At 45.5% G+C, this 15,417-nt stretch overlaps 1 protein-coding gene across 2 annotated transcripts in view; it reads right to left on the bottom strand.

Moving 5' to 3' along the window:
- The window catches only part of ATP2A2 (ATPase sarcoplasmic/endoplasmic reticulum Ca2+ transporting 2), a 70,676-nt gene that overhangs the window by 15,526 nt on the left and 39,733 nt on the right, over positions 1 to 15,417 (bottom strand). For both annotated transcript variants that reach the window (XM_051826460.3, NM_001089321.1), the window contains 6 exon segments: positions 14,983 to 15,063; positions 11,036 to 11,121; positions 9,456 to 9,920; positions 1,988 to 2,076; positions 1,721 to 1,823; positions 428 to 559 (listed from right to left, as the gene is read on the bottom strand). In XM_051826460.3, coding sequence (XP_051682420.1) covers positions 428 to 559; positions 1,721 to 1,823; positions 1,988 to 2,076; positions 9,456 to 9,920; positions 11,036 to 11,121; positions 14,983 to 15,063 — 956 coding nt within the window.

The following is a 15,417-nucleotide window of genomic DNA, read 5'->3' as shown; positions in this document are numbered from 1 at the left end:
CAAGACAACAGGGAGTGAAGGAGAATAACACACACACACACAGAGACTTCCAAGAAGTCAGTATTTACAAATGTGGGGTGCTGAAAGGAAACAACACCGAAGGACACACACGCACTGTGCCTCCCCATGCTGACAAGGTGCAGCACAGGTGACGCTGGGAAGGAGAGCACCATGGGAGAGGCAGCCATGCGGGCAGAGGTGCTGGCCTGGGCAAAGTATCTACGGACTGCTTTTATTGTCTTGGCCAAATACATAGCAAGTTTGCTCTATAAGAGAGGGAATGTGGGGAAGGAGGTATTGCAATAAACTGGAGGAGATAAGGTACAAGTAGATGTCCAGGAGAGGGGAATGACCAGACTAAGTATACAGCAGTATGGTATGAGTTCGGGGCAATACAACAATACATGCATCAAGCTCAAACACTGACCGAGTTGCAGGCATTCGCGCGCTCTATTTTAGAGAGACCCTTCAATTCAGTGTCAAACACGTTCATCTTCTCCACCAGGCACGTCAGGGCAGTCTCTGTAGCTTCTCCAACCTTTTCATACACACCTTTGGCCTGTGTTAGTTAAAGGTATACACAATGGAAAAGGAGAAAAGAAGTACACAGGTAAATTTCTCTTTAGCAATTCCCCCACAGAACCACCTTTCCTCCATTGCTTCAAGATTCTAGGGGTCAATTTTATTGCACTCTTGACCGGATTACTCAAAGTACAGGCATGCTTGTTATCTTATTCTAATAATTCGCTTTTTCAATTCCCACAAATATAAGAAGCCACTAACCACAGTTTCTATTAATTCAAAGAGCTTTCAAATAGTACTTATAATTAATTCCATGTCACTGTTTATCATTCTGAGCCTCTGCAATAGAAACCAAAGGATTCACTCCACTATTTAATTAAAAAGAGGAAAAAAAGGTTTCCTGTTGATTATATTTTATATTATCATTTTATAACCGCCATCTAGCCTCAGCTTGTTCTCCAGGGTATAATGCTATCCCATCTCAAAAAGCAAGACCAAAACCTTCAGAAAAACATCTTCTATCCTGAGTTTCATTTACACACAGTAACCATACTATCAGGCATGCAGACTGCAATTCTGCAACGCTGTCACGGGATCTATGAAAGGCTCCTGGCCTTTTTGGCTGGGCCATGCTGGCCCTAGAGAGGCAGGCCTCTGGGTGGAAAGGGAAAAAAATCAGGAATCCTCACTTTATTTTTTTTTAAGAAAGCTTTTATTTTATGAATCAAATTTCATAGCTACAGCTTTAGGAATATAGCTCTTCTTCCCCCCACACCCACCTCCCATTCCCTCTCCCATCTCATTCTTCATTAAGAAGGAACCCTTGGGGCCAGCGCTGTGGTACAGCAGGTAAAGCTGCTGCCTGCAGTGCTGGGACCCCATACGGGAGCCGGTTTGAGTCCTGGTTGCTCTACTTTCCATCCAGCTCTTGCTATGGCCTGGGAAAGCAAAGATGGCCCAAGTTCTTGGGCCCCTGCACCTGCATGGGAGACCTGGAAGAAGCTCCTGGCTTTGAACCGGTGCAGCTCTGGCCATTGCAGCTATTTGAAGAGTAAACCAGTAGATGGAAGACTTCTCTCTAACTCCACCTTTCAAAGACGGAACCCTCACTTTCAAAAGGGATGAAGGCAGGCTGGGTTTTCATGCCACCCACCCTGCATCTGAACAACAGCTAAGTTTAAGTTTCAAAGCATCTCACCTCATTGTAATCCAAAGCAGAGTCATTACAAAGAGCACAAATTGTTGCTAATTCTACAAGACCATCATACTGATGACACTTCACTGGTTTATCATCTTTATGCCTGTCAAAAGAAGAAACATTATTACAGCACATTGGGCTTATTTCTAGCTGTGTTGACCTCAGCCATATTTAGAAAGCTGTCTGAACTTTCCAGGTATACTATAAATCTCTCCAAATACTCAAGTGCCACACTGAATTCTATAAACGATACAGAAAGTTACTTACACTTCTCCAATAGGTGCGTACGTTGATCCAGTTATGGTGAACTCATTCAGGGAACAAGTATCACCATCAACCTTGTCCAGGATGAACATCTACACAGGAGAAAAAAGCAGACAACAGCATTAAAAAGCTATAAAAAATAATTTTAGAAAAACTGTATTCTTTGTTAGCTTCAGACACAATTTAAGTTTACTTATTATTTGCAAGACAAGAAAGCAAGCACACTCCCACTCACTGGTTCACTCACCAAATGCCCACATTTGGGCCAGGCTGAAACCAGAAACCAGAAACTCCTCTTGGGTCTCCCAGGGAGTGGCAGGGACCTAAGTATCTGAGCTATTACATTAGCAGGAAGCTAGAGCACAGGCAGGACTTGACCCTAGGCACTTGGCTATGAGATATGGGCATCCCAAGTGGCAGCTTAACCCCCTGCACATCTGCCCCTCTCTCATTGAGAGAAACTCACTGAGGCTCCTAACCAGGAGGTGGGTGTTGTGCCCACAGGCTAAGCTGCTACTTGGGACACCTGGTTTGGTCCTGGGTTCTCTGTGTTTCTGACCCAGCTTCTTGCTAACGCACCTGGGAAGGCAGCAAATATAGTCCAAGTACTTGGGTTCTTGCCACCTACACAGGAGACCCAGAATAGCATTTTTTTTTTTTTTTTTAATTTGACAGGTAGAATTATAGACAGTGAGAGTGAGAGAGAGAGAGAGAAAGGTCTTCCTTCTGTTGGTTCACCCCCCAAATGGCCGCTATGGCCAGCGCTGCACCGATCCAAAGCCAGGAGCCAGGTACTTCTTCCTGGTCTCCCATGCGGGTGCAGGGCCCAAGCATTTGGGCCATCCCCCACTGCCCTCCTGGGCCACAGCAGAGAGCTGGACTGGAAGAAGAGCAACTGGGACTAGAACCCGGCGCCCATATGGGACGCTGGTGCCGCAGGCGGAGGATTAGCCAAATGAGCCATGGCGCCGGCCCAGCCATGGATGTTGCAGGCGTTTGGGGAGTAAACCAGATGATAGATAATTCTCTCCCCTTCTGTCACTCTGCTTTTCAAATAAACAAATGTTATGGGGGGAAAAAAGTACTAACCCTTACCTGGACTGCTGTTAGTTTAAATTGCCTTACCCATCCTTTCCATGATACTCTAAGAAACATCATCACTGACATGCTGAAATCACAGAACACAATCCACACAAATCCCAAGACAGGAGGACTCTGGGTCAGTGAACGATCAGCTCTAGAGACTGATCAGGTTACTTCTTGGAATGCTCAAGAATTCCAGATTTCAAATGGCTGGCTGAGGAAAGTGCTGCTAGACAGTTCTGCCTTAGAGCTAAGTATAAAAGCTTGGGAAGAATAAACTCCCCTTTCAGAGTGGCATAAACATTCCCGAGTAAAGTAAGACAAACTGCTCCTTTGCTCCTTCCCACTTGCTTTTATTGTAGCAACAGCTCATGTTCTATGAAGCTATGTAACTGTATATGCAAGCAAGTAGCTCACAGAACCGAGGGAACAGGACAGATGAGTGCAAGCTTAGGAAACCATTCTTACAACTATGAGGAAGAATATAAAGTGACCTGAGTGACTACCTTAAAACTGATTTATTTGGCTGGCGTCGCGGCTCAATAAGCTAATCCTCCACCTTGCGGCGCCGGCACACTGGGTTCTAGTCCTGGTCGGGGCGCCGGATTCTGTCTTGGTTGCCCCTTTTCCAGACCAGCTCTCTGCTGTGGCCAGGGAGTGCAGTGGAGGATGGCCTAAGTGCTTGGGCCCTGCACCCCATGGGAGACCAGGATAAGCACCTGGCTCCTGCCTTCGGATCAGCGCGATGCGCCGGCTGCAGCAGCCATTGGAGGGTGAACCAACAGCAAAAAAAGGAAGACCTTTCTGTCTCTCTCACTGTCCACTCTGCCTGCCTGTCAAAAAAAAAAAAAAAAAAAAAAAAAAAAAAAAAAAGGTTTTTTTTCCCCTTGGTTTGCTTTTAAAATATTCAGAAGTCCTGTTTGAAAAAGTAAAAATTAGACTTGCATTTTCAGTGCAATAAACTGTAAAACCCCAAACAACAAAAATTTCAACTGTTCTGTCATGACAAAATCCCTCTTAATTACCAACAATTACGAGTATGGCCAGAGGCAGGCATTAAGGTGCAGTGGGTTGAGCTGCGCCTGCAGCACCAGCATCCCATACGAGCACAGGTTTGAATTCCAGCTGCTCCACTTCTTGTCCAATTCTGTTAATGCACCTGGGAAAGCAGGGGAGGATGGTCCAAATGCTTGGGCCCTTGCACCCACGTGGGAGAACCACATGGAGCTTCAGGCTCTTGGCTCTGACCTGGCTTAGCTCTAGCCATTGCAGCCATTTGGAGAGTGAGCCAGTAAATGGAAGATCTTTCTTTCTCTCCAACTCTGCCTTTCAAATAATAAAACTGAGTATGACCAAACTGTTCTTCAACGAAGATTTTTTTAAAATGATGCTGTGGTGTAGTGAGAAAAGCCACTGCCTGCAATGCCTGCATCCCATATGGGCGCTGGTTTGAGACCCGGCTGCTCTACTTCCGATCCAGCTCTCTGCTATGGCCTGGGAAAGCAGAAGATGGCCCAATACTTGGGCCTCTGTACCCATGTGGGAGACCCAGAGGAAGCTCTTGGCTCCTGATCAGCAGGCACAGCTAAGCATTGCAGCCAACTGGGGAGTGAGCCAGCGGATGGAAGGCCCCCCCCCCCCCAAACTCTGCCTCTCTTCTCTCTGTGTAACTCTTTCAAGTAAATAAATCTTAAAAAAAAAATTTCCAAAAAGGCCATGTTATGCTTTAAAAACACATCTTTTCTGAGCATTCTGATTAAGAAAATCAGCCAATCTATATTTTAAAGTAACTTCTTTTGGCTCACATGATTTGTTGTAAACAGATACTTTTAAATTACAAAAGCTTCATTTCACAAGCATACTCAGAACTAAATCAACCTTAGCCTTGTGGCACAGCAGGTAAAGCTGGCACCTGCAATGCTGGCATCCCACATGGGTGCCGGATTTGAGTCCCAGCTTATCCACTTCTGATACATTTCCCTGCTAATGCACCTGGGAAAGCAGTGGAGGACGATGGCCCAAGTGCTTGAACCCCTGCACCCACGTGGGAGAACAGGAAGAAGATCTGGGCTCCTGGCTTTGGCCTGGCCCAGCCCCAGTCACTGCAGCCATTTGCGGAGTGGATGGAAAATCTCTCTCTCCCTTTCTCTCTGTAGCTCTTTCAAAGAAATAATAAACAAATCAACCTTTAAAAAAAAGTCACAAATGAGATATAAATAGTTTTTAAAAATAAATATGACTTAAAACAATGATTACCGACAAGATTCATGACAAAGCTCACATAAAGTAAGACCTCCAACTTCTAGAATTTTTTTCTAGCAGATGTAACAAAAAATCTGCAGTTTGGGCCAAGTGTTTGGCCTAGCCATTAAAGCACCATTTAGGACAACCACACTGCACCTGGGAGTACATGGTTTCAGTCTCAGCTCCTGATTCCAGCTTCCTACTAATGCAGACTCAAGTAGCTGGGTTCAAAGTGTAAAACCTGTTTTGAAGCTCCTAGCTTCAGCCCAGCCCAGATACTGTGGGCATTTCAGGTGTGAACCAGCAGACGGGAGCTCACTCTCTCTGCCTCTCAAAACAATTTTTAAATGAAGTTAAAAAAAATATATATTTATATATATAAAAACACCTCTTTCCAAAGATGCTTGGCATTTTATGAGAGAAAACAACTACAGAGGTTAAAAATTACGTGTTCAGGGTTACACAATTACTAAGTAGAAGAGACAGGATCAGTAGGTTCGTTTCTGTTCAAAAGTCCAACTTGTTTCTAAAATTCCAACTACATTCATTAAAGTACTGTGACCCTCAGGAAAGTCACTTCTCAGAGACTAAGTCTGCTAACCTCCTGAGCATGAGCAGGACTGTCATACGATTCCAACAGTCACATGTGAAGAATTGCACTCAACAGTAGCAAACCAAACTGGCACTGTTACGACAAGCCACAGTTATTTAACAACATTCTATATAAAAAGTGAAATTCTTTGTTTCTGTATACCAAAGTCCAAAATATTCTAAAAGTCATCCAGAACTCTAACCCACATTGTGAAATCCAAATCTAAATGTGCTTGGGCACAGTGAGCAAGCAACTACACCCTCAGGACCTGCAGGAGGGACAGCTTCCTGCATCAGGGCAGCTACACATCACCACTGCAAGAACCACAGTGGGGACCACCGGCGGCATGGGCTTGCTGCTGGAAGCTGTCCTTAACCCTCAGGAAGCAGACCTGTTCTTTACTGCAGTGAAACATTTCAAAGCAAGTCAGTTAAGGGAAAATAAAATGGAAGAAAAAGTTTTTATAATGAACTAAAAAATTCAAAAATCACAATTTCTAACAACTGCTTAATTTCATGGACCTAAGGATGATTGAGTTGAATTAAAATTTTCAAGCTAAGTTTAACAGTTTCCTGGGGGAAACTAAATAGTATACATGAAATTCCCTTTCTTTTCCCCAAAACAACAAAGATGAAAAAAGTAGCTTTTAGCCAATTCATCCAACATTGTTTTAGTTTCAAGCAGTAAGAACTTAAGTAACTCGAACCATTTATCTCCTGGAGAAACTTAAGACAAACTTACAAATCATCATGAATTGAAAATTGGCAAGATAAAAATATGCAGGATTTAACTGATTCAATAAAACTGGGGGGACACAGCGTTTTAGTACAGCAGGTTGAGCTGCTGCTCGCAATGCCAGCATCCCATACTGGAGTGCTTGTTTGACTTGTCTCAGCTACTCTGCTTCCGATCCAAGTTTTCTTTTCCTTTCCTGTTCGTTAAGATTTATTTATTTCAAAGCCAGAGTTACACAGAGAGGGAGACAGATAAAGGGAGAAATCCTTCAAACACTGGCTCACTCCCTAGACGGGTCAACGGCCAGGGCTGCACCAGGAGCTTCCTCCACGTCCCCCACGTGGGTGCAGGGGCTCAAGCACTTGGGCTGTCTTCTACTGCTTTTCTCAAGCCATCAGCAGGGAGATCCAACCCAGGTTCTTTCTGATGTACCAGGAAAAGCAGTGGGTGACGCCCGACTTCTCGGGCTCCTGCTTCATGTGGGAGACTCAGATGGAGCTCCTGGCTCCTAGCCCAGCCCTGGCTTCTGTGGCCACACAGGGAGTAAACCAGCAGATGGAAATTCTCACTCATTTGCTCTCTCTCCCCCTCTCTGATGCTCTGCCTTTTGAATAACAACCAAATCTTAAAACACACACACACACACACACACACACAACAGCTGGGCATTTACCTAATGGTTAAGATGTTAATTAGGGCACCTGCATCCCACAACAGGGTGCCTGAGTTCAAGTCCTGGCTCTGCTACTGATAGCTTCCTGCTAACTTACACCCTGGAAGGCAGCAAATGATGGCTCAAGCAGTTGCGTCCCTGCCACTCGCAGGGTTGGATGAAGTTCTCGGCTCCCAAGCTTTGGCCCAGCCCAGTCCTAGCCCTTGGAGGCTATTTGGGGAAGAGAACAGATGAAAGCTCTCTGTGCCTATCTGTCAAATGAAAAATAAAACCAACTTCCAGAATAATGATTGCATCCTTTGAATGTAATAATGAAGCATTCCTTAACTGGCCTGCTTTAGGAAAACATAACATTGTGCCATTAATAAGTGCTCATGGGGCAGGCACAGTGGATTAAGCTGCTGTTATGGGAAAAGCCTGCATACTGTGTCAGAGTGCCTGGTTCAAGTCCCAGCCAATCTGCGCTTCCTATCCAGCTTCCTACTCATATACTGGGTGGCAGCAGATGATGGCCGAAGTACTTGGTACTTGGGATCCTGTCCTGCCCCCAACATGGGAAACCCAGATGGAGTTCCTTGCTCTTGGCTTTGGCTTGGCCTAGCCCTAGATGTTGCAGGCATTTGGGAAGTGAACCAGTGGATGGAAGATCTCTTTGTCTCTCTCTCCCTCTTTCTGTGGCTCAGCCTTTCAAATAAATAAATAAATACATAAGTGTTTTTTAAAAGTGTGTTCACATTAAGTTATAATGTGTCCTAGTCAAGATAACCTGTAATTTTACTTCTCTACAAAACACTACGCAGCTGTTAGTCTAGCAGTCCTATTCTAATACTGACCACAAAAATGCTCTTTGTAACCTATTTTAGAGATTCCATTGCTAATTAATGAACCAGATAAAATTTCTGGCATGCTCAATCCTACATCTGTATGAATTATGTGTACCCTTTTGAAAACTGTATTTTGAGTTCCTCCAATGGCCGCCGCGGCCGACGCGCTGCGGCCGGCACACCGCGCTGATCCGGTGGCAGGAGCCAGGTGCTTTTCCTGGTCTCCCATGGGGTGCAGGGCCCAAGCACCTGGGCCATCCTCCACTGCACTCCCTGGCCACAGCAGAGGGCTGGCCTGGAAGAGGGGCAACCGGGACAGAATCCGGCGCCCCGACCGGGACTAGAACCTGGTGTGCCGGCGCCGCTAGGCGGAGGATTAGCCTAGTGAGCCGCGGCGCCAGCCAGATTTAAATGGTTTCTTATTTTACTCCAGATGATGGTCAAACATAAAGAAAGGATGCACACACAGAACCAGCGAGGTGAACACACGTTTCAGTCTGTCTGGGATCTCAGGCACGGAGGTTAATGAGCTGCTGGAGCTCGTCTGTTTACATACACAGACTTTTTAAAAATGTCACTGAAAAGGCACATTACAAAGTAAAACTATGTCAAAAAATTTTGTACCAAAATAAACTTACCTTTCAATTCTACTTCTCCATAAACTTTTCAAGTCCCCTGTACTGAGAAGCCCAAGGGATTAAGGGAGTGCAGTAACCTGAGACAAGCACAAAACACCCCACAGATGTTTCCTTCACACAAGTTTACCAGCTGTGGAAGACAGCCTTTATTTCGTGAAATCGTTTTAGGAATTAGAGTAATTCCTCTCTGGGGCTGGCACTGTGGCGTAACGGGTAAAGCCACCACCTGTAGTTTTGGCATCCCATGGGGCACCTGTTTGAGTCCTGGCTGCTCCTCTTCCAATCCAGCTCTCTGCAATGGCCTGGGAAAGCAGCAGCAGATGGCCCAAGTCCTTGGGCCTCTGCACTCGTGTGGGAGACCTGGAAAAAGCACCTGGCTCCTGGCTTCAGATCGGTGTAGCTCCGGCTGTTGTGGCCAACTGGGGAGTGAACCAGTGGATAGAAGACCTCCCTCTCTCTTTCTCTGCCTCCTCTTCTCTGTGTAACTCTGACTTTCAAATAAATAAATAAATCTTTTTTTTTTTTTAAAGTAATTCCTCTAAAGTATGAGAAGTTGGGCCAACACTACACACACAACCATAGAAAAGTACCAAATTATAACTCAAAGGTTTTAACAGCATCTAAATATATTATTAGGATGAAAAGAGAACCACTGGAAAGACTCTTCAGTCCCTCCCCTTACCCTGCAGACTGACATCTGGTTTGTTGTGAGTGTGCCAGTCTTGTCAGAGCAGATCACAGAAGTGCAGCCGAGGGTTTCCACAGAAGGCAGGCTTCGGACGATGGCGTTTTTCTTTGCCATCCTGCGAGTTCCAAGAGCCAGGCAGGTGGTGATGACGGCAGGCAGACCTTCAGGAATAGCTGCTACCGCCAGGGCCACTGCAATCTTAAAGTAGTAAATAGCACCTCTAATCCAGGAGCCTCCATGAACTGGGTCATTGAAATGCCCAATGTTTATGATCCAGACTGCAATGCAAATAAGGGAGATGACTTTGGAAAGCTGTTCTCCGAATTCATCTAGTTTCTGCTGAAGAGGCGTCCTCTCCTGTTCTGTCGCCACCATCTCATCCCGAATCTTGCCAATCTCAGTGTTGACTCCAGTTGCCACCACCACTCCCATGGCTTTCCCTGCAGCAATGTTTGTGCCCTACGGCAGGAAGACAGACCTGGTCACGAGATGAACACCACAGCCCAACCACAAACTCATACTCCAGACTCTGACCAGGGCACCCAGATTCTTTTAACATCTCCTCCTGGGCCTTCTGGTGGTGACTGCTCAGGCTGCTGGTCACCAGCAGTGATGAGCACTCGTCCTGCCCTGTGGGACCTCTGCCCGATTCTGATCCATGCAGTCCTTTCATCCCAAGGCAGCAGTACGCTGACCCAACATGGAATACAGCTTGAGGACAGCTCTGGACTCAGCGGGGCTCTAACCAACTCTGCAGTCCCAGCTGTTTCAAACTCCATGGTTCTCAGGCTCCCACAGCTTAGCCTACTTTGGGTCAGCTACAGTAGGAAGAGCCACGAGCCCCAGGGGGTTATCCTAAAGATCCTACTCAAGCACGAGCATTCCAAAAAAACAAACAACAACAACAAAAAAACCAGTGGAATCACGTGTGAGCGTTCTCTTCAACTCTCAGCCTTGCTCCTTTCACTGTGACTCTATAGCACTTACTTACAGAGCTGGTTTGGTTCTCGCCTGACTCACACAATCTCACCCCTTGAAACATTCCAGATTTCAAACAAATTCCATGCATCTCCTAACTACCTTTTAAAAAATTTCAAATCAACAGAAAAAGTGAAACAGTACAGTGAACATGCGCATGTTTTTCACCAAGACTCTTACTGCTTCCTGCCTCTACACATACTGCTTTTCATTGTGACTCACATAGACAGCTGCAATCATCCACAACATTTTGAAAATACCCTTTACAGGCTATGGCTTTTCCAACAAAAAATCCTTGTCAACTATGTTCACAGGTAAGGAGTTTAAAGACGTTTGACCGGATTTTTTCTTTTTTTGGTGGGGGGGAGGGCAGACTCTCAACCTGCCAAGTACAACAAAAGACATCTAAGTCACATATCTTCACAAGGTATGTTACTGATGTGAGAATGACCACAGAGTATGGTCATCTTTTGGAATGACAGCCAACACTCTCTCCAGTCTGACAACTAATAGCAGGCAGTGAAAAACATAATATCTGTGGATCATTAAGATGCTGGAATGTCTCCCAACAGCAGTACGACCGATCAAGTACTCACAGAAAAAAGCATGTTCTTCTTATCCTGGTTGACAGCCCGCGGGTCTGGGACAGGGTCAGTGTGCTTGATGACAGAGACAGATTCACCTAGGTAGGTTGAGAGAGAGGCAGCGGTAAGATCTGTGCAGTCCACACCTGGGGCCCTCATTAGTGCCAACACTCAACCATTCTTTGGATAGTCAAGTATGAGAAAAGGGACAACAAGGGACAACTGGGTCAATTCACTCAAAGGAAGTAAACTAGGAAAAGAATGGCAGGATAAAATCAGCACTACCTCAAAATAAACCTAACTTTGAAGTAAAATCCCGATTACCTTTATTTTCAGTTTATCATTTTATACTCTAATATTTATGTATGTTGTTTACAGATACAATATTAAAATAACAATCTGACCCTGACCATGTTTCAATAAAGCAAAAGTTTTTTAAAAAAGCAACTAGTGGGGTCGGCGATGTGGCATAGCGGGTCAAGCCACCATCTGCAGTGCCAGTGCTGGCATCCCATGTGGCCACCGGTTCAAGTCCCGGCTGCTCCACTTCCGATCCAGCTCTTTGCTGTGGCCTGGGAAAGCAGTAGAAAATGACCCAAGTCCTTGGGCCCTTGCACCCACGTGGGAGACCCGGAAGAAGCTCCTGGTTCCTGGCTTCAGATTGGTACCGCTCCAGCCATTGTAGCCAACTGGGGAGTGAGTCAGCAGAAGGGAGAATCCCCATTCTGCCCCCGTTGCTTCTCCATAACTCTGCCTTCAAATAAATAAATAAATCTTAAAAAAAAAATAGTGATTAGCTGGGGGCTGGCACCATGGCATAGTAGGCTAAGCCTCCACCTGTGGTTCCTCCATCCCACATGGGCACCGGTTCTAGTCTTGGCTGCTCCTCTTCCAATCCAGCTCTCTGCTATGGCCTGAGAAAATAGCAGAAGATGGCCCAAGTCCTTGGGCCCTGCACCCTTGTGGGAGATCCAGAAGAAGCTCCTGGCTCCAGAGAGGTCCAGCTCCGGCTGTTGTGACCATTTGGGGAGTGAACCAGCAGATGGAAGGCCTTTCTCTCTGTCTGTAACTCTACCTCTTAAATAATAAAATCTTTTTTTTAAGATTTATTTATTTATTTGAAAGTCAGAGTTACACACAGAGAGAAGGAAAGGCAGAGGCAGAGACAGAGAGGTCCTCCATCCGCTGGTTCACTCCCCAGTTGGCCGCATGGCCAGATCTGCACTGATCTGAAGCCAGGAGCCAGGATCCTCCTCTGGGTCACCCACGTGGATGCAGGGGCCCAAGGATTTGGGCCATCTTTCACTACCTTTCCAGGCCACAGCAGAGAGCTGGATCGGAAGTGGAAGAGCCAGGTCTCAAACTGGCACCCAGATGGGATGCCAGAGGGAGGGCCCACAAATAATAAAATCTTAAGAAATAAAATATAAAGAGCAATTAACTGGGTCGGTGTTGTGGCCTACCACGTAAAGCTGCTGCCTGTGACGTCAAAATCTCATGTGGGCGCCAGTTTTTGTTGTGGCTGCTACACTTCAGATTTGGCTCCCTGCTAATGGTGGGGACAAGGCAGAGGAGGACTGACTGCCCATGTGCTTGGGCCCATGACAACCACTGGGAGAGGATGAAGCTCCTGGCTTCAGACTCACCCAGTCCTGACCATTAACAGCCATGTGGGGAGTGAACCAGCGAATGGAAGATCTGCTTCTCTGTCTCTCCCTCTAACTCTGACTAAAAAAAAATTAAAGGGCCAGCGCTGTGGCACAGTAGGCTAAGCCTCTGCCTATGGCGCCAGCATGCCATATGGGCACAGATTAGTGTCCTGGCTGCTCCTTTTCTGATCCAGCTCCCTGCTAATGGCCTGGGAATGCAGCGGAAGATGGCCCAAGTGCTTGGGCTCCTGCACCCATGTGAGAAGCTCCAGGATCTTGATCAGCCCAGCTCTGGCTATTGAGGTCATCTGGAGAGTGAACCAGCAGATGGGTTCTGTCTCTGTTTCTCCCTCCCTCTCTCTCTGTAACTCTGTCTTTAATAAATAAAAAGGACGGCAATCAGCAATTGTGCTAAAAGATCATATGGTATAAAAAACTGCTTTTAGAATGTTTAAAATGTCTTAATGACTTTGAATTCAACTTTAACATCACTTAAAAATATATAGTGGGCCAGCGCCACGGCTCACTAGGCTAATCCTCTGCCTTGCGGCGCCGGCACCCCGGGTTCTAGCCCCGGTCGGGGCGCCGGATTCTGTCCCGCTTGCCCCTCTTCCAGACCAGCTCTCTGCTGTGGCCAAGGAGTGCAGTGGAGGATGGCCCAAGTCCTTGGGCCCTGCACCCCATGGGAGACCAGGAGAAGTACCTGGCTCCTGCCATTGGATCAGCGCTGTGCGCCGGCTGCGGCGGCCATTGGAGGGTGAACCAACGGCAAAAGGAAGACCTTTCTCTCTGTCTCTCTCTCTCTCTCTCACTGTCCACTCTGCCTGTCAAAAAAACAAAACAAAACAAAAAAACACAACAACAACACAAAATATATATATATAGTGAGTCAATGTGAACGACATTAACCATCTAATTGTTGATTTTATGGCAGGTGGCAAACTTCACCATCAGTAATTGACAAAGAAATGAGTTCTTCAATGTAACCTAAAAATATAGTACATTTGGCCGGCGCCGCGGCTCACTAGGCTAATCCTCCGCCTAGGGCGCCGGCACACCGGGTTCTAGTCCCGGTCGGGGCGCCGGATTCTGTCCCGGTTGCCCCTCTTCCAGGCCAGCCCTCTGCTGTGGCCAGGGAGTGCAGTGGAGGATGGCCCAGGTGCTTGGGCCCTGCACCCCATGGGAGACCAGGAAAAGCACCTGGCTCCTGGCTCCTGCCATCCGATCAGCGCGGTGCGCCGGCCGCAGCGCGCCGGCCGCAGCGGCCATTGGAGGGTGAACCAACGGCAAAGGAAGACCTTTCTCTCTGTCTCTCTCTCTCACTGTCCACTCTGCCTGTCAAAAAAAATAAATAAATAAAATAAAATAAAATAAATAAAAAAATAAAATAAATATAGTACATTTATTTAATAAGATATATAAGAACCTGTATGAAGAGTTTTGAGATGTAATTATTTCTGTGGATACGCTGAACATTTTATACATGTAAGCCATCTGTTTCCCCTTTATGGCATATGGTGTAACTGGCTTCTAGCTTACTGCTGCTAAATGGGGTTTTAATAGGAAAGCAATTCATAAATAAGCAATGTAAAATATAGGGCCCAGGTTCTACCATTGACATTAGTTGTTTTTCAAAACTGATAATCAGATAAGTCTCAATAGCCATTATATTTTATATTTATTCACTATTAAATTGAGATTTTAGCATTGTTTCTAAAGTTAATCTTCTGACCACCTCACTTCCAGTTGCTATGGACCCTCCACCCTAGATTGTGCCTTTATCGCACAAATAGGGCAAAATGGCCCAAGTAATTCCAAATCAGAGTGTTAACTCTAGGTAGGAAAATCGTTTCTGGGGCTAATTTTTGTTAAATGTACATCTGATTATTACAAAGTTTGTTAGACACAAGATTGGCATTCCTCCAACGAAAAAGGAGACTATTTTCCTGCCTAGACAAAAGCTACTGAATAAATCATTCACTTCCCAGAAAACAGGGAGCCAACACTTCAACCTTAAGATTACCTCCACTAATGAGGGAATTTGCAACCTTCTTTAAACAGTTAAAAGAAGTGCTCACTTCGGCAGCACTTACACTAAAAAGTTAAAAGAAAAAAGTGTGATTTTTCTTAAAACCGAAACTGATTATTTTCAACAGAGGCTTTATGAGATAATATCCAGGTTTGTTTGTTTTTGCTTTAAAATCATGCCTTTAAGTCCACATTGGCAAAAAGCCAAACTGATATATGGGTAAGCATGGGGTATGTATGACAAGCTTCAGAAACTCAATGTCCGTTCAGCATGATACTTACCTGTGAGAATTGACTGGTCAACTCTTAGAGTTGTAGACTTGATAGAAGTCAATCTTATGTCGGCAGGAACTTTGTCACCAACTATTTGAGAGGAAAAAAGCAGCTAAAATGAGCAACTTTTGCAATCAAATTCACTGAAGACAAATCAAACATGGAAAATAAACAAGCAGACTATATACATATGGTACAACTATGTAAAAATCTGTTAAAACAAGAAAAATGATCAACCGAGCTCAAGGTCCTTAAAACTTCCTAACTGGGTGAATACAAGAGGAGGAGAATGATCTCTGAGGACACCTCTAAATATGCCATCAGGAGTTGGGTTATATACGCTCAGACAGGCCCGTAAGCTTTCCCTCTGAAGATTATTTTCCATTTTTTCCCTTCTATCTATTTGAAAGGCAGAGTTACAGAAAGAGAAAGAGAAAGAAATCT

Source organism: Oryctolagus cuniculus, chromosome 21 (genome assembly GCF_051225735.1).
Source record: "Oryctolagus cuniculus isolate XC-2025 breed Fujian yellow rabbit chromosome 21, ASM5122573v1, whole genome shotgun sequence".
Taxonomy (NCBI): domain Eukaryota; kingdom Metazoa; phylum Chordata; class Mammalia; order Lagomorpha; family Leporidae; genus Oryctolagus; species Oryctolagus cuniculus.
Note: the sequence above shows the minus strand (reverse complement) of the source record. Positions and strands in the feature narration are given on the sequence as shown.